This window comes from Schistocerca serialis, chromosome 8 (genome assembly GCF_023864345.2).
Source record: "Schistocerca serialis cubense isolate TAMUIC-IGC-003099 chromosome 8, iqSchSeri2.2, whole genome shotgun sequence".
Lineage (NCBI taxonomy): Eukaryota > Metazoa > Arthropoda > Insecta > Orthoptera > Acrididae > Schistocerca > Schistocerca serialis.
Window position 1 is genome coordinate 433,386,666 of NC_064645.1, and position 27,808 is coordinate 433,414,473.

Consider the following 27,808-nt stretch of genomic DNA (forward strand, 5'->3'; position numbering starts at 1 on the left):
AACGTTAGTTATGACATACAAGAAAACAGCAAAGATGTAACAGGAAAACAACATTTCGGTAAATTGCATGAGGAAATCTGAATCAAAGATCAAGCAATGGCTGTATACAGTCGAAAAAGTTTTTATTTCGCAGCTGCAGCTGTTCGTTGAGAATGAGGTCATCATGACGAGAGAGATGTTTGAAAATCTCCAATTACTCTAAAACATCTAACCTACGCCCCTTCTTTTCGGTATGCAGAATATTGTTATCGCCTATGGCTTTAGGCACGTGTCCATTAATTAAGAGATGATCGGCAAAGGATGAATTTAGGGGACTGGTGCCGTTCTTTCTCAAAAGATGTTCTTTATATCTGATGGTGAAAGCACGTCCAGTTTGCCCGATTTAATAGGAGGAGCAGGTAACGCAGATGATCTTATAAACGCCAAAACTTTCTGTAGGGGAGCGAATGGATTTCAAATTATGAATGAAGTTTCTCTTTAGATTATTATTAAATGGTTCAAATGGCTCTGAGCACTATGGGACTGAACTTCTGAGGTCATCAGTCCCCTAGAACTTAGAACTACTTAAACCTAACTAACCTAAGGACATCACACACATCCATGCCCGAGGCAGGACTCGAACCTGCGCCGTAGCGGTCGCGCGGCTCCAGACTGTAGCGCCTAGAACCGCTCGGCCACTCCGGCCGGCGATTATTCTTAGTAGAGAAGGCAACATTGCAGTTGTATTTCTTGCGAAGCATGCGCTGAATCTGATAGGAAATTGGTCCTATGAAAGGAATAGAACAACGTTTTTTTGGGTTAATTTCAGTGCATGAGGTGTTGAGTGTGGTATTTCTTGCAGTTTTCTTTTTAGGCTATCGTCCACTATGTTAGGCGCATATTCATTATTGACTGCTATGGTTTTAAGTAAATTAATCTCCTCATTAAACTTTTCTGATGAAAGTGGTATAGTGGACGGCAGAGTGAAAAAAGGCCATTTTTTGAGACTGTGGATGAAAAGAGGAAGCAGGTACGATTTGGTCAGTATACGTTTCTTTTCGGAAAATATTCGATATTAGTAACTTAACTTAAAACAGCAAATGCTTTAATAACTAAATCCGATAAAGGTTGTTGTCTAGTCATTGCCATTTCTGAGTATATTTCTAAAACTGAAAATTTGTTCAGTGAAAACAACATATAGGAGCTGCATGATGATCCGACTCCTGAATTACAGAAAGAAGTGAGGTCAGCCATTAACAATGCAAAATTTCTTATAAAACCTTTCCAAAAGAAACTACTCATCAATATGAACCCTCAGCCCCCGAAACTTCGGTCCCAGTTCAAAATTCATAAACCTAATCATCCAATACGTCCAATCTCCAATAGCATGAACAGCGCATATTACGATTTGGCCCGATTTCTACACAAAATGTATCTCTGTTTAAAGCAGATAAATATGTAACTTCATCCTATTATTATTAGTGCTTATGTTATGCCTGAATCAGCTGCATCACAATTTCATGTGTCTAATTTTGAATGTACAGTTGAAACGTCCCCTTAGAAAAATTTATGAATGACTGTGCTGATAAACCTCTTACATTATTTGCTTTTCAAACAGATAAGCAAAACAGAACGTACACAGACATTACTCTCTTTACTTATTCTGATCAACACTAAACTGACACACAATATTTTTAGCGCAACGCAATCTGACTTTCAAAAATCCCTACAAAAGAATGGCCTGACTAACAATAGCCTATACCTTTCATGAATGACTTACCTCACAAAAGTCTTCGTTACTCAAACTACTGCAATACAGCGAGCGCCAATACTGCCAGCTAAATAAAAGATTCTAACTACTGAAGTCGCTAACTACTGATAGGCATAGTTTGCAAATGAAAGATTTTGATAAAGAACAAACAATGTATTTACCTTAATAGTGTTCAAAAGTCATAATGTATATATTAGTTCATGACATCCAGTCATAGAAATTTACTGTCTCTGATGGACACACGTCCAGATCATCCGCTCTCAAAACCCCGCCATTTCTCTCCCCACATCCACCACTGCTGGCGGCTCACCTCTAACTGCGCAACGCTACGCGCTGTTCACATTCAACTGCCCAACACTACAATAGCGAATATTACAACAATGCTAACCAGCCACAGACTGCACACAGCACAGCCAGTGATTTTCATACAGAGCGCTACGTGGCGTTACCAATATTAAAACCTAAACAGCCTACTTACACAGTAGCCTAGTTGTTTCTGCGGCTACTAGATGGCGCTCGTATCAACACTATGTTTACTTGCCCACACTTTCTAACGTGGACACCTCAGTCTCGTTGCAATCCTTGTTCACTAAAGTACGAGCAGCCCTTAGCGGTTCGCCATCTTATTTACAACTATTCATGACGTCGCCTTTCCGGCTTAGATCTTTTTTAATATGTGACTTGTAAGTACTGCATCTTTTTCCAGTCAGTACAAACATTAATTTTATTAATGTATTATATACTTAATATGTTTTAGAACAGTTGGTCTAATTCTGAAGACGACGCTCATAGTAGCGTCGAAATCTGGTCAATTTTGACTTAATATTTGTGACCGAGGGCTTATTTGCTCTAATATAATTCTGACACGGTCACTGAACTTTACAAGGGAACCTCCCCATCGCACCCGCCTCAGATTTAGTTATAAGTTGGCACAGTGGGTAGGCCTTGAAAAACTGAACACAGATCAATCGAGAAAACAGGAAGAAGTTGTGTGGAACTATGAAAAAAATAAGCAAAATAGACAAACTCAGTAGTCCATGTGAAAGATAGGCAACATCAAACATAATATGAGCTCAGCAGCGCCGTGGTCACGTGGTTAGCATGAGCAGCTGCGGAACGAGAGATCCTTGGTTCAAGTCTTCCTTCGATTGAAAAGTTTAATTTTTTATTTTCAGACAATTATCAAAGTTCAGGCACTCACACATAATAAACTTCGCTCTCCAAAATTCCAGGACATGTTCAGATTTGCTTAGACATATGGAGCATTTGACAGTGTACACACGGAAAAATTTGAAAACGTTAAAAACATATGTTTTGACAGAGCACAGGGAAAACTGTGCGACTGTGAAACTGTTGCATTCATTTGTTGCAGTTTAGGTGACAAACTCTTATGTTTTCATCCATTTTTGGGAGTAATTATCACATCCACAAGAAAACCTAGATCGGGCAAGGTTGAAGAATCTTTTTACCCATTCGCCAAGTGTGCAAGTTAGGTGGGTCGACAACATATTCTGTCATGTGACGCACATGCCGTCACCAGTGTCGTATAGAATATATCAGACGTGTTTTCCTGTGGAGGAATCGGTTGACCTATGACCTTGCGATCAACTGTTTTCGGTTCCCATTGGACAGACACGTCCTTTCGTCTACTAATCGCATGGTTTTGCGGTGCGGGCGCAAAACACAGACACTAAACTCATTACAGTGAACAGAGACGTCAATGTACGAATGGACAGATCGTAACTTTGCGAAAATAAACTTTTCACTCGAGGGAAGACTTGAACCAAGGACCACTCATTCCGCAGCTACTCACGCTAACCACATGACCACGGCGCTCCTGAGCTCAGACTCTCCTTGATGTTGCCGATCTTACGCTTGGACTACTCAGTTTGTATATTTTGCTTATTTTTTTCTTAGTTCCACATAATTTCTTCCTGTTTTCTCGATTGATCTGTGTTCAGTTTCTCAAGGCTTATCCACTGTGCCAACTTATAACTAAATCTGAGGGGGGTGCGATGGGGAGGTTCCCTTGTTAGCAGCTATGTTCAAAGTTTTTCTTTGAACTTTGTTTGCGAACTGTAAACCTTCACTTCACCGACAAGTTTAATCACGTATTCTTCGTACTGAATAATGTCTAGTCATTTGCTATAGTTGCAGCGGCCAGCAGTGTAGTTAGGTAGCACCCACCTGACTTTGTACACCCGGTTGTAGTCTCCCCCGATCTTGTAGTCGTCCTGCATGACCCGCAGCGCGTGCGAGAAGAGGTGGTCGAGAGGGCGCGGCCGGGTGCCGGCGGCGCGGCCCGGGGGCTGGCCGTGGAGGAGCGCCGTCTGCCGGGCCAGCGCGCCCGCCGACACCACCACCACCACCTTGACGTCCTGCCGGCGCAGGTACCGCGTCAGCCAGCTCACCTCGTCGGGGAACACCTCCGCCATGTGCTGGCGCACGTCCAGCGGGTCCACCACCTGCCGGAGGTCAACTCGGAAGTACACGCGACGCCACACGTGCCCTTAGCGCTAGGATTTCACCCGGAACAAGTCCCGCCCATTCACCCCCCTCCACGCCTATCCATAGTGTAAGGCCCTCCCCTAAGAGGCCGCCAGTTCCGCAAACTGGAAGCTACAACAAAGTTGTTATCGTCACAGTCCAACACGTGTTATACTGTGATGAAATTCAGTAACGATAAGAAATTTAAGCTTTTCTGGATAGTAATGTAATATGAATCTGCATTATTAAAGAGATAAAAATATTTATAGAGAATTGAAAGCATCGCCAGCAATAGAAAACAAAAAATAACGTGATGTTATTTAAGGGCAATAAGGAGAAATTTTCGTTAACTAATTCGCTTATTATAATACGCTGATAACACAAAAGGAATGGGAAGAGTATTTCCAAAAATTATTAAATGAGGACAGAGAAGAATATCTAGAAGAAAGAACAGCTGAAGAAAAAGGACATGAAGTTGATGAGATCCAGATTTTAGAAAGTGAAGTACTTCAGGCGTTGAGAACAGGAAAGAATGGTACATCACCAGGACCACGCAATATCAATCTGGAGTGTCTGAAATATGGGGGTGACAAAATTCTGAAACTGATAACACAGCTCTTCAACATAATGATACATGGAGATTCAGTACCCAACGAAATGAAGCTGGGTTACATTAATACAATATTTAAGAAAGGGGATCGCAAAATTTGTTCAAACTATCGAGGAATTTGTGTTACAAACACATTAATTAGAATTTTTGCGGAAGTAATTAAAAACAAACTGGAAAAAAATTTTAGAACCCAAGAAGAACAATGTGGATTCACGGTTGGGAGATCATGTGTAGACCATATTTTCACATTAAGACAGATTTTGGAGAAACATAGGGAAAAATCAAAAAATATAGGATTAATTTTCATAGATCTAGAAAAAGCGTATGATACTGTTCCAAGAAAATTACTTTGGTGAGCACTACATATGGCAAACATAAACCCTTACTTGATTAAAATAATACAACAGATGTATAAAGATAACATTAGCCAAGTGAACGTTGGTAATAAACTTTCACAGAAATTTAGAACAAGCAAAGGCCTTTTACAGGGCTGTCCCATGTCACCATCATTATTTAAAATCTATATAGATGTTAGCCTTAGAACATGGTCTCGTAAATGTAACAGTATGGGATTAGAAATAAGAGATGGGGTTTACCTGCATCATTTACTGTTTGCTGATGATCAAGTAGTCGTAGCACAAGATAGGGAGGATGCTAACTATATGTGCAATCAACTAGCAGTAGCATACAAAACTTGGGGTTTGAAGATTAATTACCAAAAAACAGAATACATGACTAATGATTCAGATGAGCTATACATTGAAGGAAAGAAAACCAAAAAGATAAACACTTTTTGTTATTAGGGATACATTTTAGAAATCGAGCGAAAATCAGAGTCAGAAATCAATAAAAGAATTAGTAGCGGATGGAGGGTCATTGGGATGCTTAACTCAGTCTTATGGAGCAGGAATGTAATGAGCAGAACTAAAAAATTAATATACAAATCCATATTAGAGAGTGTAGTTCTGTGTGGAACGGAGACCTGGACAATTGCCATGAAGCACATTAAAAAATTACAAGCTCTAGAGATGGACTTCTGGAGAAGATCGGCAAGAATCTCCAGGAAAGAAAAGATAAGGAACACCGAAATAATAAGGAGAATGGAAATAAAAGAAAGAATATATGACGTAATGGATAGGAAGAAATTACAGTGGTACGGGCATGTACGACGAATGGAGGAAGCCAGAATGCCAAAATTGATACTGGAGTGGGAACCGGAGGGGAGAAGAAGAAGAGGACGACCAATGATCACCTGGCTCCAAAATGTACAGCACACAATGAGGAGAATGGGCGCAGAGGAAGAGGACACACAAGATCGAAACACCTGGAGGAATATTTTGAAAATATAGTTTAAGAACGTTTATTGTTTGTATTGTAATTTACAAGTAAATTATTATGTTGGAGAGAAGCCTCTGTACTGAGGAAAGCTCAAAATAATAATACAAATAATACGTTTATTTGAGGGAAACAGCAGAGCGAACATACAATGCGAAAACAATAGTCTCGAATCTGTCATGTCGGTAGTAAAGCCACGGATGCACTCGAATAACTCTGTTGTCTAAAATCACCGTTATATAGAAATAAGTGAAGGTTGTTTTGTTTATGTAGGCCCTCATAGTAGCTCACGAAAATTAGAGAATATAAGAATGTCATAAAGTAGAAATGCCTAATGAAAGCAGTAAGATATTTGCATGTATGACATATTTCGTTAGTATTTGCATGGCCAATGGGTTAATTTTAACTTGTAAATTTTTCCAATGCCATACCTGCGCATTATAAACGAGGTTACAAAGAATTGTGGCTGTTTCTGTGTGATTAGTGACCTATATGCTGTTGCAAACGTCTCAGGAAAATAATGTGTCGTTATTCTTTGTCGTGCCTGTTTTTAACCAAAAGATTTATTAATTTCGTAAATGTCATTCAAACAATTTTTTAAAAATAATAATGTGATGTTTATGTTTGTCACAGAGCAGTTATGGAGGAAATATATGCTGCGGTGTTTCACGGCTGTAAAACGTCCTTCATGCTGTGCTAGTTCTTCTTTCACCCCTAAAATTTTTCAGCAAAACTATTCAGTGAATAGCACGCAAAATCAGCTTGGTTCGGTGTAGCAACAACAAAGTAATTTTGATGCCCTCTGGAAGTATAGTGAACATTGGTGCTTGTTTCACATATACTGTCTGAGTTCTGAAACATAAGTGTCAAGTATACCGTGGTTCCTCTTTCTCCAAACAAATTATTCTTTGAGGGTAGGTTTATCCTGTTTTAGCTTTGCGTGCTTTTCCTCACATAGAAGTATGTTTCTTCATAGGCTATTCATCTGGATACTGAGTTCTCGTCTTTAAAGAATTCAGTGCTACATTGTTTTCTGTTATGTTTGCTGTGGAAGTACCTGGCACAGCTGAGGCCAATTGTGCACGTTTCTTGTAATGTGTCTTTTAACTGCCTGGGAAAAATTTAAGACCTAGCAAGATATTAATGTAACATTCACTCCAAGTGCAGCCGAACGCGGTAAACCACGTGGGTCAACTGAAACGATGCCCAGGCGCCGAACAAAGACCGGGAAAACCGGGGGTGAGTGGGCGGGACTTGTTCCGGGTGAAATCCTAGCGCTAACGATTCCTTGACGGCACAGACCAGATCCAGTGCTCGCGAATCCCGGACATTTGCCACGCCGGACATTTGCCACATTTGCCCCTTCGCCAGGTAGCTCTACATCTACATCATTACTGTGCAATTCACATTTAAGTGCTTGACAGAGGGTTCATCGAACCACAATCATACTATCTCTCTACCATTCCACTCCCGAACAGCGCGCGGGAAAAACGAACACCTAAACCTTTCTGTACGAGCTCTGATTTCTCTTATTTTATTTTGATGATCATTCCTACCTATGTAGGTTGGGCTCAACAAAATATTTTCGCATTCGGAGGAGAAAGTTGGTGACTGAAATTTCCTAAATACAGGGTGGCACCGGGAAACGGGAAATTTCGAAATAACGTCATTTCCATGAATAAATTCATAAAACTAGTAATTTATTAACGAAAGTGAATGTATTCAGTATACCATTATTCAGTATGTCTTTACAATCAAAATGTCCAAAAGTGTCTCTTTACTTTTTAAAAATGACATCGGAAATATGCGCTCCCATTCGGCGTTCACACTCTTAACAGCTTGTTATGAAAACTCTGGAATGCGCGGTGTAGCAATCTTGGGGAATGGCAGTGACTTCGTTTTCAATGTTCTCCTTCAGTTTATGGATTGTTGCAGGACGTGTACGGTACACCTTGCCTTTAAGATATCCCCACAGGAAGAAGTCGCACACACTAAGATCAGGGGATCTCGCAGGCCATGCAATGTCACCGTTACGTGAAATAATGCGTCTTCCAAACAACTGACGAACTGCTACCATCGATTGTCGAGCGGTGTGTGTGACGTGGCTACGTCCTGCTCAAACCACGTGTTTTCGACGTTAAGATTAAGCCCTTACAGCCTCGGTGTAAAGAATGTTTGAAGCATTTCAACATATAGAGCGGATGTTACTATTACTGCACTACCATCCTCACGTTCAATAAAATTAGGGCCGATAACACCATGACATGATACAGCACATCATATTGTGACCTTGGCGCTATGTAGTGGTCGCTGGTGAAACTCACAAGGATTGTCCTGTGCCCAATAACGAAAATTCTGTTTGTTCACGAATCCGTTCAGGTGGAAATGGGCTTCGTCTGATATCCATAAGTTACCAAGGAAATTCGCGTCCTCGTTGATTTTAGCCAATATCTGGCTACTAAACTCCATACGTGACGCTGGGTCTCGTTCATGTAAGTGTTGCACAATCTGCAACTTATAGGGATGGAAGTGTAATTCGTGCAGTATTCTTTGTAAGCTTCGCCGCTCAATCCCTAGCGAAGATGCATGCTGTCGAACGGAGCGGCGAGGACTTCTCTCGATTGCAGCTCTAGCAGCTGCAATGTTCTCTGTGGTATGTACCGTTGGAATGCCATCTGGAGGTTTCTTTTTCAAGGCAGATCCTGTTTCTTCAAAATTACGCACCCACGTTGTAATCACATGCGCAGATGGGACACGTCCATGACGTCCAGGCTGGTAAGGCTGTCGAAATGTTCTCTGCGCGGCAGTCGTACTATCACCATTTTTGTAGAACGCTCTCACAGCTACTGCACGTTCCGCACCAGTCCAATTCTCCATGATTACTAAATGGCAATACGTCCACATCAATTGTGCAAAATTTCGAACATCTGCCGGCGCTACAGTGCTGCCAACCGTAACGTGCAAAATTTCCCGTTCCCCTGCGCCACCCTGTAGATCTCGCCGCGACGAAAAACGTCTTTGCTTTAATGACTTCCAACCCAACTCGCGTATCATATCTACCACACTCTCTCCCCTATTACGTGATAATACAAAACGAGCTGCCCTTTTTTGCACCCTTTCGATGTCCTCCGTCAATCCCACCTGGTAAGGACCCCACACCGCGCAGCAATATTCTAACAGAGGACGAACGAGTGTAGTGTAAGCTGTCTCTTTAGTGGACTTGTTGCATCTTCTAAGTGTCCTGCCAATGAAACGCAACCTTTGGCTCGCCTTCCCCACGATATTATCTATGTGGTTTTTCCAACTGAAGTTGTTCGTAATTTTAACACCCAGGTACTTAGTTGAATTGACAACCTTGAGAAATGTACTATTTATCGAGTAATCGAATTCCAACGGATTTCTTTTGGCATTCGTGTGGATCACCTCACACTTTTCGTTATTTAGCGTCAACTGCCACCTGCCACACCATACAGCAATCTTTTCTAAATCGCCTTGCAACTGATACTGGTCTTCGGATGACCGTACTAGACGGTAAATTACAGCATCATCAGCGAACAACCTAAGAGAACTGCTCAGATTGTCACCCAGGTCGTTCATATAGATCAGGAACAGCAGAGGTCCCAGGACGCTTCCCTGGGGAACACCTGCTATCACTTCAGTTTTACTCGATGATTTGCCGTCTATTACTACGAACTGCGACCTTCCTGACAGGAAATCACGAATCCAGTCGCACAACTGAGACGATACCCCATAGGCCCGCAGCTTGATTAGAAGTCGCTTGTGAGGAACGGTGTCAAAAGCTTTCCGGAAATCTAGAAATACGGAATCAACTTGAGGTCCCCTGTCGATAGCGGCCATTACTTCGTGCGAATAAAGAGCTAGCTGCGTTGCACAAGAACGATATTTTCTGAAACTGTGCTGATTACGTATCAATAGATCTTCCCTTCGAGGTGATTCATAATGTTTGAATACAGTATATGCTCCAAAACCCTACTGCAAACTGACGTCAATGATATAGGTCTGTAATTCGATGGATTACTCCTACTACCCTTCTTAAACACTGGTGCGACCTGCGCAATTTTCCAATCTGTAGGTATAGATCTATCGGTGAGCGAGCGGTTGTATATGATTGCTAAGTAGGGAGCTATTGTATCAGCGTAATCTAAAAGGAACCTAATCGGTATACAATCTGGACCTGAAGACTTGCCCGTATCAAGCGATTTGAGTTGCTTCGCAACCCCTAAGATATCTATTTGTAAGAAAGCTTGAGTAGCGATCCCTCAGGTAAGGGACGCCCTTCCTCGTACTACTTCTGCCCGCTTTCAAACCGCCGTCTCCACATCTTACTCGATACAACCAGTACGTAAGGGCACCTTCTTCTACGACGTCTTGGCCAAATACAGAGCTTCTTTTCCGAAACCGAAATATTTATAACTTTTGGGAAACGAAAGCAATACCGATGATTATGTCAGTATGTAATTAGTTCTGCAAAGTATAAATATAGATGCCTCTGTCTGTACTGTAGCTTCCTTTCACGCTTACTAATTGCGATAGAAACAGTCCATCACCATTCGAGCAACAAGAAAGGAGCGATGTAAAGAGAATTTATTTTTGATCACTGCACTTGTGCCTACTTTAATTACTACAACTGCATGCCCAAAGGACAATAAGGAAATAAGAAATGGGTATGTGAATGTTCGAAAAGAAGAACGACATACTCTGTATTAATTTACTCTGTAAAATGCGATATCCCTTGCGGCGAAACATTAGTTAATAGAGTGTAGCGATACAATGTTCAAAACATGACTGAAAATACGTTCACTAAATAGAGATAAGAACATCTATGATTGACATGTCATCTAAAGTCGACGTACAATTTTAAAATGTTAGGAATAAGGAAATGAAGTAATACAGAATGCTATGCTTGTAACGTACGTTGTTGTTCTACATTGTATAGCTCTAGTATTTGCAGGGTCACAGAGAAAGCATCCTAGGTTTTGGAAGGAAAAGCCGTAATTGTAATGATCTGCACTACAACAGAAACAAGAAGCACAACTCAAGGAAAAATAACGTAATGTGTGTTCCAGCTCACAAGGGACATTGAAGCAGATAGTTCCTGTGACTTAGTATGGGCAGAGGTTATATTCGACAACCGGAATAAATTAATAACTGGCTCCTTTTACCGACCCCCGGTCTCAGATGAAACAGGTGCCGAACAGTTCAAAGAAAACTTGAGTCTCATCATAAATAGGTACGCGTTGACAAAAATACATTTTCAGACCGTATTGTAGATAGGAAACAACTTCCGTAATTGTTCTAAATGCTTTTTTTAAAATTATTTTGAACAATTAGTTCACGAAGCCATTCAAATTGTAAATGGTTACGAAAACACACTTGGCCTCTTAGCCACAAATAATCTTGAGCATCACGACGGATAAAGGGATTAGTGAACACACTGTCGAGCGAGGCTCAATTCTGTAACAAAGAAATCCACCAAAACTAAACGCGAAATGTATCTATTTATAAAAGCAACTAAAAATTCTGTTGACGTCTTTCTAAGAGACAGTCTCCAATCCTATGTAAGTGAAGACCATACGTGGCTTAAGTTCAAAGAAATATTATCAACAGCACTCGAGAGATTCATACCAAATTAATTAATAAGAGACGGATCTGATCCCTTATGGTACACAAAACACGACAGAAAGCTGCTGCAGGAACACCGAAAAAGGCAAGTATAATTTAGAGGAACGCAAAATCTCCAAGATTGGCGAAGTTTTACCGAGGCTCGAAATCTGGTGCGGATTTCAATCCGAGATGCATTTAATAGTTTCCACAACGAAACTCTCTCTAGAAATGTGGCGGAAAATCCAAAGACATTCTGGTTCTATGTTAAGTAAACCAGCGGAAAGGCTGAGCAAGCGATGAGGAGGAGGAGGAGGAGGGGGAAACAAGGGACCCAACCCTTCGGAGCAGGTAAAATTGTGGCAAATGTCCGGCGTGGCAAATGTCCGCACACCGTGTGCGCACTCGTTCTCGATCCACACTGGAGGTGGTAGCCAGCAGGCGGAATTGGTTGTCACATGAGCAGGAACTGCGGAAGGGGGTAGTGACCTTCTCAGTCACGCAGTGCAGACACAAGACAAGTGGGATTTAGGCCTTTTGCTCCCTGTTGTGACAAAGGAAAACTGTCCAGATCGCAACAAATGGTTTATTCTCAGTTAATATCGGTTTCGCCGTCTTAAGCTTACTGCAATTTAACTGAAGAGAATTTTACAGCAGACGCGTTTCACTTTTACTTATTCTGCGAATTGGGTACCAATCTTCGTACATTTTTGGTTATTTTAGATGAAAGACAACATTTTGTTTATAAAGTTGGTGTACAAATCACTTACGGTGTTTCTACCTCTTGTTTACAAACACTGCTTTTTCCTTCTTTGTTAGCAGAGGCTGATGTCGGAAGACTTCGTCTCACGCACTTGGCAGTTTTTGCCTTTGCACTCGGTCTTGCGCTGCATTTGCGTTATTTACACTTCTCGCTTTCGGAAATCGAACTGAAGTTGTGTGTGTTCTCACTCAGCACAGTATACACTGTTTATGTCCGTTCGTTTGTTTTCGTGTAGGTTGTGAGCGTTGCCAACCTGAGAAACTACATTTACGAGGGTAATCCCAAAAGTAACTCCTATTTTTTATAAGTTTGTGTGGTTTTTTTTGGGGGGGGGGATGGTGATTATTTGAACAGTATTATACTGTTTATGTCTGTGCGTTTGTTTTCGTGTAGGTTCTGAGCGTTTGTGTAGCAGTTGGTCACACTGTTATGAAGAGTGCTTCACGCGCTGTGTGTAAACACGCGCACTCCGCGCTGAGGCGCTCAGTCTTCGCCTGGCAGCCGTAGAGAATTGAGCTCCCGTTGTATGTTACCGCCAAGTGCGAATTGGGCGCAGTTATTCGGTTTTTGAACGCAAAGGGCACTGCGCCGATTGAAATCCATCGCCATTCACGGAAGTGTATGGTAGTTCGAGCATGGATGTCAAAAATGTTCGTAAGTGGTGTAGAGAGTTTGCAGCTGGTCGGACCGAAATTCACGACGAACAAAGGGGCGGGAGACCGTCAATTTCTGAGGAGACAGTGTTGAAGGTTGAGCAAAGCATGCGTGAAGATCGGCGGATCACACTGGATGATCTCTGCACGTTGGTTCTTGGGGTTTCCCGAAGCACCGCTCACAGAATTTTAACGGAAACATTGAACTACCGGAAGGTGTGCGCAAGGTGGGTGCCACGCATGCTGACTGAGATCCAGATGCGGTAGCGAGTTGATGCTTCCCGCGCATTTCTTCACCACCTTGCAGCCGAACAAGACAACTTTCTGTACTCAGTTGTCACGAGTGACGTAACCTGGGCATACCACTTTACACCTGAGACCAAGCAACAATCACGCCAGTTCATTATTTTCTGAACAGCATGGCGGCGAGCTGGTATGACATGGGCATACAAAAACTGCCACAGCGTCTACAAAAATGCATCGACAGAAATGGTGATTATGTCGAAAAATAGCTAAATGTTCAAGCTGTAAACTGATGTAAACCATTGTAGAAATAAACAGGTCCATGTACCTATAAAAAAATAGGAAACCTTACTTTTGGTATTATCCTTGTATTTAAAATTAATGTGTGTGTCTGTGCGTTTAGGGAGAGAGGGGAGAGGGAGATAGAGACAGAGAGAGAGGGAGAGAGGGAGGGAGAGGGAGAGAGAGAGAGAGAGAGAGAGAGGAAGAAAGAAAGAGAGAGATATTAGACGGTGGGTGAGAGTACAGGATGAATATGTATATAATGTGTGTATGAGTGTCAGTTAGTGAAATTTAGTGAAAATGTCTTGTACGTTCAGCGGTGATGTGAGAGGACATGGGGTTGGTTGACTGCGAGTTGTGATTCGATTTTTTTGGGGGGGTGGGGGAATGGTTATTATAGAACAGTATTAGACTGTTCGTTTGTTTTCGTGTAGGTTCTGAGCGTTTCCAACCTGTGAAACAACTTTTTAAAGAAATTAATATGTGTGTTTGTGTGCTTAGTGGTTTAGGGAGAGAGAGAGGGGAGAGAGAGAGCGAGATAGATAGATAGAGAGAGAGAGAGAGAGAGAGAGAGAGAGAGAGAGAGAGATTAGAAGGTGGGTGAGAGTACAGGGTGAATATGTATATGATGTGTGTGTATGAGTGTGAGTTAGTGTAATTTAGTGAAAATGTCTTGTATGTTCAGTGGAGATGTGAGAGGATATAGCGGTGGGGGTGGTTGACTGCGAGTTGTGGTTCGATTTTTATTTGGGGGGGGGGGGATGGTGTTTATAGGAAAGAAACTAGAAGGAGATGGTAATGGTAAATGGAGCCTGTGGTTATAAGTGTATATTTAATGTTATATTAAGTTGTCAGTTGAAAGAGTGTGTGGTTTTCCAGGTTGGTCTGATTATTTATGAGTTGTTTCTTTTCTGATGTGGCACTTTTCTTATAACGTAGGAAGTTATTTTTTGTTGTTCCTGTTCTTACGATTTCCATGTGTGTGTGTGTCTGGTGGTAATTTTATGTTGGTTTTGGTGTAAACGTTCTGCAAAAATTGAATGATTTGTCCTATACTTCCATAGCCTTACATGCTCTTTCCATCTGGTGTCAAATGTTCTGTAGTCACCTACGTATCTTTCATCATACGTATTGTATTTCAGGAGATACCAATAATAACTGATTTTAACAGCTGCTGCGGTACATGGCCACGCAAAGAATCATATTATTTTTTAGTTGTAGTACCTGCCGCATAGTACCTGCCTCACGCCCGGTCCTCACAGCTTTACTTCTGCCGGTATCTCGTCTCCTACCTTCCAAACTTTACAGCTCTCCTGCGAACCTGGAGAACTAGCACTCCTGAAAGACAGGATACTGCGGAGACATGGCTTAGCCACAGCCTGGGGGATGTTTCCAGAATGGGATTTCCACGCTGCAGCGGAGTGTGCGCTGATATGAAACTTCCTGGCAGATTAAAACTGTGTGCCCGACCGAGACTCAAACTCGGGACCTTTGCCTTTCGCTGGCAAGTGCTCTACCAACTGAGCTACCGAAGCACGACTCACGCCCGGTCCTCACAGCTTTACTTCTGCCAGTATCTCGTCTCCTACCTTCAAAACTTCACAGAAGGTTCGCAGGAGAGCTTCGAGTCTGCCTTCGGCAGTGACACAGTGCGGACCGTGTTGCCTGCCGGCCGCGCTGTGGTGCGCGCGCCTGTTTGTTTACGCCGGAGCAGCTTCGCGTGTGAGGTGTTGTGAGTTTAGAACGAGATGGCACACTCGTACAGAAAAACGACTTTGAAGTTCAGTTTTGCGAACGACTATACACGACCAAAGGCACACGAGATTGAACGTTTCTTCAGAGAAGAGGTAAAAATCGATCCACAGGAAATCGTGGGAATCAATTTATCGCTCGTTTCAAGCGTCGTCTATGTCAAGCTTGTTGACGAGGCTGCTTGCGACAGACTTCTACAACGATCACCGAACGGGTATCGTTTCTGTCATGCCGACGGGAATGTTGGTGCGGTTACAGTCGATCACGCGGGAATGGGGATCCGCACTATACGAGTCTTCGAACTTCCGTTTGAGGTCCCGTCTGAACTTGTTACCGACGCCTTTCGACCATATGGTACAGTTCTATCCCATGTGGCCGAAAAATGGACGAGTTTTACCACGTACCCCGTTTTAAATGGGGTGAGACAAATACGGATAGAACTGCGCAAGCACGTCCCCTCTTATTTGTACATAGGAGGTTGTCGAGCGATTATAATCTATGATGGGCAACCTCGCACTTGCTCGGGGTGCGGGAAAGAAGGTCACGTCCGCTCGGAATGCCTCCAGCGACGTTTAGTGCAAACTCCACGGGATGACGTTCCGGCGCCACAACCGACGACTGTCTTACCGTTGACCTTTGTGGAAGCCCTGAGAGGCGACGTGAGGGAGACTTCCGATGGGCACCAGCAGCTGCCCCCTATAGAGAACATGGACGCCAACGGGCTGGAACTCCGACCACCGGTTCCACCACAGCAGACACAGGACACCACAGAAGAGATGCAGCTGACGGCCGCTCCAGGCTCATCCGTGGTGGCTGCCAGTGCTTCCACCGAGAGCGTGATAGGCCAGGCCCAAGACGGAGGATACGCAACCCCAACAGCCGATGCGGAAGCAAGGCAACGGAAACAGCGTTCGCCGAAGAGAAGAAAGAAGCGTCGACTGACTTCTGCTGACGATAGCCATAGTCCCGAGGGGACAGTGGACGACAACGACAGTATCGACCTGAGACCAGTGGATTCAACAGATACCGAGATGACGATGCAGGAACTACAAAGCGACGATAACTTGAGCTCTCCTTCTGGTAACCGGAAGGCGGAAGTGGAGATGACAACTGTCCAACATCAGAGCGATGACAACGTTACCTCCCATCCTTCGACCAGTTCCGGAAATATGCTGGGGGACTGGGCGCAAGAAATGGACCAACAGGAACAGGATGAAAATACGAACGCGACGATTGAGGACAGTCCTGGCCAGAGGTCGGGAGGGGTCGGGAAATGTTGACCAACTTAGTGTGTTGAGGAGCGCCGGGGGTGCAGATGGACGCTTAATGACACCGCCCTACAACTGATGAACACAAGCCAGGCGTACCGCATTGCCACGATAAACATTAATGGCATACGGACACCGCTTAAAATTCAAATGCTGAAAGATATGTTACGCGCTGCGGACGTGGATATTGTACTCCTACAAGAAGTGCGTTTCACATCGCCGCCAGAGTTCTACGGTTACGAGGCACATTATTCAGTGCACGATGAAAGTGGATGCGGTGTGGCGATTCTCACCAGGGAAGGAATAGGAGTGGAGGACGTCAGGTCTCTCCCTTCGGCACGCGGCATAGCGATCACTGTCGACGGCGTTCGTTTCATCAATTTATACACACCATCTGGCTCCACAAAACGAAGAGAAAGGGCGACTTTTTACACCGAAGAGATAGCACCGTTGTTCGCTGGACGCTTTGATAACTATATAGTGGGCGGCGACTTTAATTGTGTCGTCGACAAAAAGGACCAAGTACCTCATTATGTGCCATGCATGGAACTGCGTGCGTTGATTACCGAAATGGCGCTTCTGGATACCTGGGAACTGCAGCATGGTGACAGACCGGGTTATACGTTTGTCACGGGACACTCGGCGAGTAGACTTGATAGAGTGTACGTGACACGCGCTTTACGGACGACGATACTGGATGCCGAAATCTGGCCAGCGGCTTTTACGGATCATATGGCGTACGTCTGTACGATTTCACTAACGCGTCAGAAGATATGGCGGAGTAAAGGTCACTGGAAAATGAATTGTGCACTTTTACGTGACACTGAATGTCACCGGTCGATAGAGGCGGCCTGGGAGACCTGCGTTCGCCGCCAACGAGCATACACCTCGGTTCTCCAGTGGTGGATTAAATGCGCAAAACCAACGTTACGGCGAACGTTGATACGATACGGGCAGGACAAATCGCAGTGGAACCGCACAACGGCTGATTTTTATTTTACAGCCCTGCGGGAGCTGATGACCCAACAACCATCGCCGGAAAGGCACACGGCCATGCGCAGGATAAAAGCCAAGTTATTACAGCTGACGAGACTAAGAATGGAAGGTATAATGGTCCGGGCGAGACTGGCGGACACAGTTGCTGCCGAAACCCCCTCCATGCACCACGTGGTACGTGAACGCCAACGACGACGCAGGACTTTGATCAGGGAACTAATCTCTGAAACTGGCCAGCAAGTTGTGCACCAGCGTGATATTGCGCATGTGTTTACCGACTATTTCCGCCAGTTATATGGACCTGTACATGTGAACCACGAGACACTACATGATGCCATCTCGGAAATGCCAGATAGAGGACCACCACTGGATGCAGAGACTTTCATCACAGCGATAACAGAGGACGAGCTGACAGACGCAATTGCCAGGGGGGCTCCGAACAAGTCCCCAGGACAGGACGGCTTCCCAATTGAATTTTACCGCGCCTTTGCATACCTCATGGGACGGACCTGGATTCAGATGTACAACGAACTCCTGTTACCGCAGACTGAGATACCTGCCGAATTCACGGAGGGTATCATCATCCCAATACCCAAACCACGCGGTGGCAGAAATCCAGGAGACTATAGACCACTCACTCTCTTGAACTGCGACTATAAGATTTTCGCGCGCATCCTTGGGGCTCGCCTGCGGTCTTCGCTTTCTGATAGACTCCTCATAGATCAAACTTGCCTCGGCGGTAAGAGCAACGTACATACGGCGCTCAGTGACTACCGAGATATCATCGCGTTAGCAGCGGCATGCCGAGTGCGTGGGGCACTCGTCGCTATTGACTTCGATCATGCATTCGACAGAGTGGATCATACCTTTTTGCATGCGGTGATGGGCAGATTGGGAATCCCACAGGCCTTCATCCTAGTGATCATGCGACTGTTACACGGCGTACGATCCAAGGTCTCGGTGAATGGGCGGGGCACTGACTACATCGTTATTTCAAGGTCAGTTCGTCAAGGTTGCCCCCTTTCGATATTTTTGTATGCAATGGCTTTGGAACCCTGTCTATATGGTCTCCGAAGACGGTTGGAGGGAGTGCCGTTGCCACAACTGACCTTTCATTGCCGCGCTTATGCTGACGATATGATGCTGGTGGCACGGACAGGCGAAGAAGTACGTACGGCATTGGCATGGATACAGCGATATGGGATGGCGGCAGGAAGCGTGCTTAATCTACAAAAAACACGCTGCATGACTGTCGGTCGAGGATTACAACCGGGGGAGGAAGGCCCGCTCATCTTGGTTAAGACCATAAAATGCCTAGGTATTACGTTCCACACGGATGTGCAGCGGACAGCAGCGGATAACTACCGACGCATATTGAAGCTGATGCGGACAATGGTGCTGTTACAGAAATTAAGAGCGTTGGATATGATTCAGAGGGTGACCTATGTTAACGTATACCTAGCACCGAGACTCACTCACGTAGCGCATGTCCTGCCTTTAACGCGCACAATGGCATCACGGATACAAGCAACTTTCGGAACCTACGTGAGTGTGGGACACCTGTTTAAGATCCGATACACAACGCTTACGCTACCACCTGGAGAGGGTGGACTTGGTCTACTGAACGTATATGAAAAGGCACGGGCGTTATTCGTCAGTACGATTTTCCGACAGTGGCGCGGTCAATTTCGCAATATCTCGGGTGCGTTGGCCGACGTACTAGCGCCCACTTCAATGCTGCCCCCAGTCGATGTGGGCCATATTTCACCGAAGCTGTCACATTTCAAGTCTTTTTTTTTGGAGCTTAGCTATGTCAGAGATTTCTTCCCAACAACACGACTACCGACGACGCGAGACGTACACCAACTCTTACTGCGCCGGTGCCCCAGGAACACCCTGGAAAAGAAGTACCCAGACAAGAACTGGCGACAGATATGGCGCGTTATACGGAACGTTTACCTCCCAACGTCGGTACGCTCAACATGGTATGTGGTGATAAATAGGAAGTTCGCAACGAATCAACGGCGGCACGCGATTCATTTGGCAGACACTCCACTATGTTTAGGCTGCGCAACAGTGGACACTGATGAACATCGTTTAACATGTAGTGGGACGGCTCCAGTGTGGCACTTGGCACAACAGATATTGGCGTTCCTGTTACGCTCCGCCCCTCACACAATTTCATCAGACACGCTTTTTTTCCCCCAAGAATATTATTTCCCGGTCCAAAAAACCAATGCAGTGACATGGGTGCGGGGAATGGTGGTGGGCTACGTGTATAACGAATCGGAAAAGGACAAAATTGATTTTTGGCATTTTCTCCTGGATGGACACACGAAGCTGCAACAGCATAAGAAATATAGACAAGACTTCGCTAATTACTTGCGACTTACATTTACCGACCCGCCGGCCAGATGGGGTGTGACGGGTGAGAGATGAGATAGACGAAGAAGCCGAGATAGACATCGATCACACTTACGGACCCTTAGTTCATTTCGAGAAGACGACCCAGTCTTACACCAACGTCTGGAGAACGATTCGATAGATGGCTCTCTTGCTCTATCGAACGTCGGGTCGTGAGCAGGTGTCGCCCCCGACACGAATTTCATTTCATTGCTACAGGAGCATGTTTCTTTTGTATTTGTACTATCCGCAATGTCTTCATGTATTTCATTTGGGAATTTTCAGTTTTATTCATTTCATTAATTAATTAATTTTCTAAGTAGCCACTATTTGTCAACATATGGACTTTGTAGACACTATTTATGCGATAGTACAACAACATGTATGTCAGAAAAAAAAAAAAAAAAAAAAAATTGGTAGAGCACTTGCCCGAAAAGGCAAAGGTCCCGAGTTCGAGTCTCGGTAGGGCACACAGTTTTAATCTGCCAGGAAGTTTGACTTCTGACTTTACTTCTCAGCCAATGGATCTGAAGACGTTTCTCAAACTGAAGCATCTCTTCTGTGTATTAAGAATATTCCAGCCGAACACTCAGAAACTCCTCGGTCTTACGACGCTACAATTCCTTGATACTCTATAGAAGGCAGCTATGCATCCTTGACACTTCTTAACAGCCCTGTTGCCGTGTTATCATGTTCAGCAGCTGACCTTCATGGTTAAACCATGAACATGTCAACAGTCTTCCTAGTTACCTTTCGAAAGCTACTTCAGTAATTTGCTTTTATTTCTACACTCCTGGAAATTGAAATAAGAACACCGTGAATTCATTGTCCCAGGAAAGGGAAACTTTATTGACACATTCCTGGGGTCAGATACATCAAATGATCACACTGACAGAACCACAGGCACAAAGACACAGGCAACAGAGCATGCACAATGTCGGCACTAGTACAGTGTATATCCACCTTTTGCAGCAATGCAGGCTGCTATTCTCCCATGGAGACGATCGTAGAGATGCTGGATGTAGTCCTGTGGAACGGCTTGCCATGCCATTTCCACCTGGCGCCTCAGTTGGACCAGCGTTCGTGCTGGACGTGCAGACCGCGTGAGACGACGCTTCATCCAGTCCCAAACATGCTCAATGGGGGACAGATCCGGAGATCTTGATGGCCAGGGTAGTTGACTTACACCTTCTAGAGCACGTTGGGTGGCACGGGATACATGCGGACGTGCATTGTCCTGTTGGAACAGCAAGTTCCCTTGCCGGTCTAGGAATGGTAGAAGGATGGGTTCGATGACGGTTTGGATGTACCGTGCACTATTCAGTGTCCCCTCGACGATCACCAGTGGTGTACGGCCAGTGTAGGAGATCGCTCCCCACACCATGATGCCGGGTGTTGGCCCTGTGTGCCTCGGTCGTATGCAGTCCTGATTGTGGCGCTCACCTGCACGGCGCCAAACACGCATACGACCATCATTGGCACCAAGGCAGAAGCGACTCTCATCGCTGAAGACGACACGTCTCCATTCGTCCCTCCATTCACGCCTGTCGCGACACCACTGGAGGCGGGCTGCACGATGTTGGGGCGTGAGCGGAAGACGGCCTAACGGTGTGCGGGACCGTAGCCCAGCTTCATGGAGACGGTTGCGAATGGTCCTCGCCGATACCCCAGGAGCAACAGTGTCCCTAATTTGCTGGGAAGTGGCGGTGCGGTCCCCTACGGCACTGCGTAGGATCCTACGGTCTTGGCGTGCATCCGTGCGTCGCTGCGGTCCGGTCCCAGGTCGACGGGCACGTGCACCTTCCGCCGACCACTGGCGACAACATCGATGTACTGTGGAGACCTCACGCCCCACGTGTTGAGCAATTCGGCGGTACGTCCACCCGGCCTCCCGCATGCCCACTATACGCCCTCGCTCAAAGTCCGTCAACTGCACATACGGTTCACGTCCACGCTGTCGCGGCATGCTACCAGTGTTAAAGACTGCGATGGAGCTCCGTATGCCACGGCAAACTGGCTGACACTGACGGCGGCGGTGCACAAATGCTGCGCAGCTAGCGCCATTCGACGGCGAACACCGCGGTTCCTGGTGTGTCCGCTGTGCCGTGCGTGTGATCATTGCTTGTACAGCCCTCTCGCAGTGTCCGGAGCAAGTATGGTGGGTCTGACACACCGGTGTCAATGTGTTCTTTTTTCCATTTCCAGGAGTGTAGTTTCTACATATGAGAATACCAAAATTTACGCTCGAGTCATTATTGTAAAAGGTTTATCTCAAGTACACCGCCGGTTTTTCTTCAATGTTAACTGACATGTGGGTGTAACAACATTGAGAAAAAGACAGGTTTTCGCACAAGCTCACGAAGTTCGTGGAACTGACTACAATTTAAACAGAAGTTTTAATCGGCGGAAAAGGCAAACTTGAAAGCTATTTCACCGAGAGTTTCTTACGCATGCATCCGCTTTTTCGTTCTGATTTATTCCGTTCTGAAGAGCCATATAAGTTTATTTATTTTCTATTAAAATCCGTTTCTTAACTGCTGTTGCTGTGGTCTCAGTTCAGAGACTGGTTTGATGCAGCTCTCCATGCTACTCTATCCGGTGCTACCCTCTGAGTAACCACTGCAACCTACATCCCTCTGAATCTGCTTAGTGTATTCATCTCTTGGTCTCCCTCTACGATTTTTAGCCCCCACGCTTCCCGCCACTACTAAATTTGTGATACCTTGATGCCTCAGAAAGTGTCCTACCAACCATCCCCTTCTTTTAATCAGATTGTACCACAAATTTCTCTTCTTCCCAATTCTATTCAGTACCTCCTCATTAATTCCGTGATCTACCCATCTTCTGTAGCACCACATTTCGAGAGCGTCTCTTTTTGTCTGTGCTCTTTATCGTCCGTGTTTCACATCCATTTAATACTTTCAGATATGACTTCCTGACAGTTTAATCTGTGTTCGATGTTAATAAATTTCTCTTCTCCAGAAACGTTTTTCTTGACATTGCCTATCTGCATTTTACATCCTCCCTACTTCGACCATCATTAGTTATTTTGCTTCACAAATAGCAAAACTCATCTAGTACTTTTAGTGTCTCATTTCGTAATCTAATTCCCTCAGCATCACCGGATTTAATTCGCCTACATTCCATTATTTTCGTATTGCTGTTGTCGATGTTTATCTTATGCCCTCCTTTCAACACACTTTCCATTTCGTTCAACTGCTCTTCCAAGTCCTTTGCTGTCTCTGACAGAATTACAATGTCATCGGCAAACCTCAAAATTTTGATTTCTTCTCCCAGGACTTAAGTTCTACAAATTTTTGTTCTGTTTACTTTACTGCTTTATCAATCGAGTAATATCGGGGATAGGCTGCAACCTCGTCGCACTCCCTTCTCAACCACTGCTTCCCTTTCGTTCCCCTCGACTCTTATAACTACCTGGTTTCTGCACAAATTGTAAATAAGTCTTTCGCTCCCTGTATTTTTCCCCTGCTACCTTAACTAAGATATATGAATTCAGTCATGATTCACAGGGAAATAAACTGCTTGACAGTTGCTAACGAACAACTAACACTTGCTAAAGAACAACTGCCAATTGTTACGGAACAGCCGACGATTGCTACAGAGCATCCGACCAATGACAGTAAAAGGAAATGTAAAGGGCGGGACGTGTGAACTGCAGCGAAGGCTGTGGACGAACGCTCTGTATGCCTCCGAGAATTCTTGCAGTTCCGTGTTTGACGAAGGTGGTTGTGCAACCGATTAGTGCGACAGTCAGTGTGGTATGGCAACATCTCTGCAAGACATCATTTGAATGCTTACGATCGTGGACGAGTAGTTGGATGGCTCAGAGACGGACTGTCACTACTGACCCACAGTAAAAGATTTGTCCAAAAGTGTTATCTCGGGATTAAAAAAGGCCGCTGAAGCTGAAAATTCTATGCGGACCAACTCCAACACCGCAGGAGGATCGATGCGTAGCCCTAACGGCGAAAAGGAACAGACACCTCACTCTTAGGCAGAGCGGTGCAGACCTTGCAGTCGCTACCAGCACACGTGTCTCTGCCAGAACCATTTTGCGGCGAGTAAATCGGGCTGGTTTGTATGATCAAAAGCCTGTTGAATGCACCCACTTCAACCACCAACAAAGAGATGGGAGGATGCTGGTTGATGTCAGCAACAGGGGTCCAGAATGATATTCTCTGAAGTCCTCCTTCACTCTGGCATGTGGTTCTGGACACCAATTAGTGTGGACAGAGAGACAGAGAGGGGAACACGTTACACACCACAAATTTTTCTTGATCATCCTCAGCATGGTCTAGGTGTTATGGTGTGGACAGGCGTTACGCACAGTTGCCGAACACCACTACACGTCTTTGCGGGCGGTATTGCTGCAGCACAGTGGTATGGCAGGAAGATTATTTTGGATTATATCTGCATGTTTAGGGGTACGGTAGGTCTCGACTTTCTGTTTGTGGACGACAGTTCAAAATGGCTCTGAGCACTGTGGGACTTAACTGCTGAGGTCATCAGTCCCCTAGAACTTAGAACTACTTAAACCTAGCTAACCTAAGGACGTCACACACCACACATCCATGCCCGAAGCAGGATTCGAACCTGCGACCGTAGCGGTCGTGCGGTTCCAGACTGTAGCGCCTAGAACCGCTCGGCCGCAGCGGCCGGCTGGACGACAGTGCTCGCCCACACAGGATCGCTGAGGTGTCGGACATACTGGAAAGTGAAGATTTTGAACGTTAACACCCCCTCCCTGAACCGTGCAAAAACTGAAAACCGCCTTGAGAGAGGAGTGAGATGATATCCCCGAAGGACTCCTCACCTTTCGATTGCCAGCAAGGAAAACGGATGCAAAACGTGCAATAGTGACCGAGGAGGGGATATTCCTTACTGAGAGTCCGATATCGACCGTCATGCTGGGAGTTTGGTCTATTTCAAACGCGAACGTTATTTACGTCTGTTAATCCTGCTTTGCCATGTGGTGAAATCTGTACTATTTTTCGTTATAAATATACCACTCCACCTCTGTTATCTATGAACTATTTTTTATATTGTCCATCATTGCCTGTGACTATTTCTGTCGAACAGTGTCTCTGTTCCTTAGCAACTGTCAAGCAGTGTCCTACTGGATTCTGGCTAAGAAACTGTTCCACAGCAAGTAGCTGAGTCTTCCTCCGCCTCTTGACCCTGTGCCGCCTACCTCCCAGTGTGAGGGTGGCCCTAACCCTACCGTGGAACACGTTTATGTAAGATTATTTTAATTAATACCTTAGTCAGAAGCAACAATGTGAACAAAAATTTTCTGCCTATTCTTTATCAACGGTAGGAGGGGCGGGACAGACGACCTATTATTCATAACTACCTCCAGGGTTCCAGAAGACTACTGTGCAAAAGTTACAAGAGAAACAGAAAATAAACACACATCACATTAGAGGTGCTCAATATTGGCACCATTTATCACGCGGCACTTCATTGACATGAATGCAAAAGTGGATATGTAAAAAGTTCAAAGTGCCACAATTTTCAAAAACTTGTTTTCAGTGCTGTTGTGTCTTAGTACTCCGTTGTCCCTAGATTTGTTCAAGTATCAAATCATGAGGTAAATGTTTAAACATTCATTACTAGAAGGCCCATGGTCTTTGTGCAAAGCAATGTTTCACTCACGAGGTTCGTCAGATAAAGCTGTGAACCCGCTCCAAGTAATTCCAATGCATACAACTGTCTTCTTTGATTTTAAAAATGTGTAACGAGGGCACGTCATTTTAATTTTTGTAAGTTGTTGGTGAGCACGTCAGAGAGTGAGCAAGTTATGTTACTGTTAAACAATCTTTGGTCTTGTCTTGGAATAGTCTTTGCCTCTGCGCAGGCTGATGCATTCTTAGTTGAAGTGCGGTAAGCGAAGGAGGTATTCACTAGTGCTGTGTTGACTTGTCATTGTACCTGATAGATGAAGAAAGATTTACTGCAAAAGGACAGCAGGGATGAATATGATGTATATGTTGGAGGGCAAAAAGGATATAAATAATTGCTATTTTTGAGTAATGTTATTTTTGAAGAAGTTTGAGGTAAGACTGCAACACTGCGCAGCTAGCAATGATTACTGTCAGCTATTTAACTTGATTAGTGCTGGGAGAAAGACTACTCAAATTCCATGAAATATACATTAAGATATCAACTTATTAAGCTGCTTGATTTTTATAGGAATTCTCTGTTAACGTTGTACCCTTTTCAAATCAGTGTTCTCTTTGATTAAGGGGATACGGAATCGGATTTTGGGTTAAAAAATCGAATTTTTTTTTATTGGCGTATTATATTCTGCCACGTTTCCTCTTCAAAATGACGTATCATACATAGCTCTACTACAATTATAACTATTTTATTTTTATATATTTGTGAGATCGGGTATTGCGCTTTAGTTATACACGTCTCTCGTGGCTGACCATGAACTTTTTGGCAGTACCTTTAAAGTGACATGAATTCAAATATCCCGGTTTCCAGCGACTATTTATACACTAGTTGCCCGAAAATGTTTCTCTCTGGTTTCCTCAAGTTACTCTTTGACTTTGTGGCGGGACTGTTTTGTAAACAGTGTGATATAAGAAAGTAGTTGTTGTTGAGTTATTTCGTATTTAGTGCTTCATTTTTCGCAGTGAAAATGCCTAGAGCTAAAGCAAAAGTATTTAAAAAGCGTGTGAACTGGCAAAAGAAAAGAAATAATGATTCATTAGCAAAGCAAAGCAGTTCATCATCATCACTGTTGGAAAATGTGAATCCACTTATTACTGATTTGCCGAACGAACTTACACCAAATGAAAACAGTGCTTCTCATAAAAAACTAAGAGATTTGGAAGAGAAATATAATTTACTTGATAGAGGGAATGAAGTTTTTGAACTCATTGATACGAATATATTGTGTGAAGCTCTTGAAAACAGTTTGTGCTGCAAAAAATGTCATGGAAACGTTTCTCTGAAAGTAGAATCCCATGTTGGCCTGGCTGCCCAGTTTAATTTAATATGCAGTGTTTGTAAATACAGCTGTAAGTTTCCAAGTTCGGTTTCAGTAACTGTAAATAATGGATACAAGAAAACTGAACTTTATAGTGTAAATATTAGGTTAGTTTATGGATTGCGAGCAATTGGTAAGGGCAAAGCAGCTGGTGATATGCTATGTGGTGTTCTAAATCTTCCAAGTGCACCTTCAAAGTTTGAAGCTTACAATTATGTACTAGGATCTGCAGTTGAAGATGTAGCACAGAAGTCAATGCAGGTTGCTGTGGAAGAAGCAGTGTAAGAAAATGACGGCAGTCGTGACCTCACAGTGGCGTTTGATGGCACGTGGCAGAAAAGGGGCCACACCTCCAACAATGGTGTTGTAACAGCAACTAGTGTTGATACTGGCAAGGTTATTGATGTTGCAATAATGTCTAAATACTGTAGGTGCACAGGCAGGCTGAAAAATGAACACAGTGATGACTGTATTGCTAATTATTATGGTAGTAGTGGTGGCATGGAGGTTGCTGGGGTGAAGAAAATTTTTCATCGCTCTTCACAGTGGTATAATGTTCGCTATGTCAAATATCTGGGAGATGGTGACTCTAAAGCATTCAAAGAAGTTTTGGAAAGCAAACCATA

At 44.3% G+C, this 27,808-nt stretch overlaps 1 protein-coding gene across 1 annotated transcript in view; it reads right to left on the minus strand.

The window, feature by feature from the left end:
* LOC126416676 (uncharacterized) overlaps positions 1-27,808 on the minus strand; it is a 558,811-nt gene that overhangs the window by 82,082 nt on the left and 448,921 nt on the right. Inside the window, exon 9 of the mRNA XM_050084484.1 lies at positions 3,938-4,215. Within this exon, the coding sequence (XP_049940441.1) occupies positions 3,938-4,215 (278 nt within the window). The remainder of the gene's footprint in view (positions 1-3,937; positions 4,216-27,808) is intronic.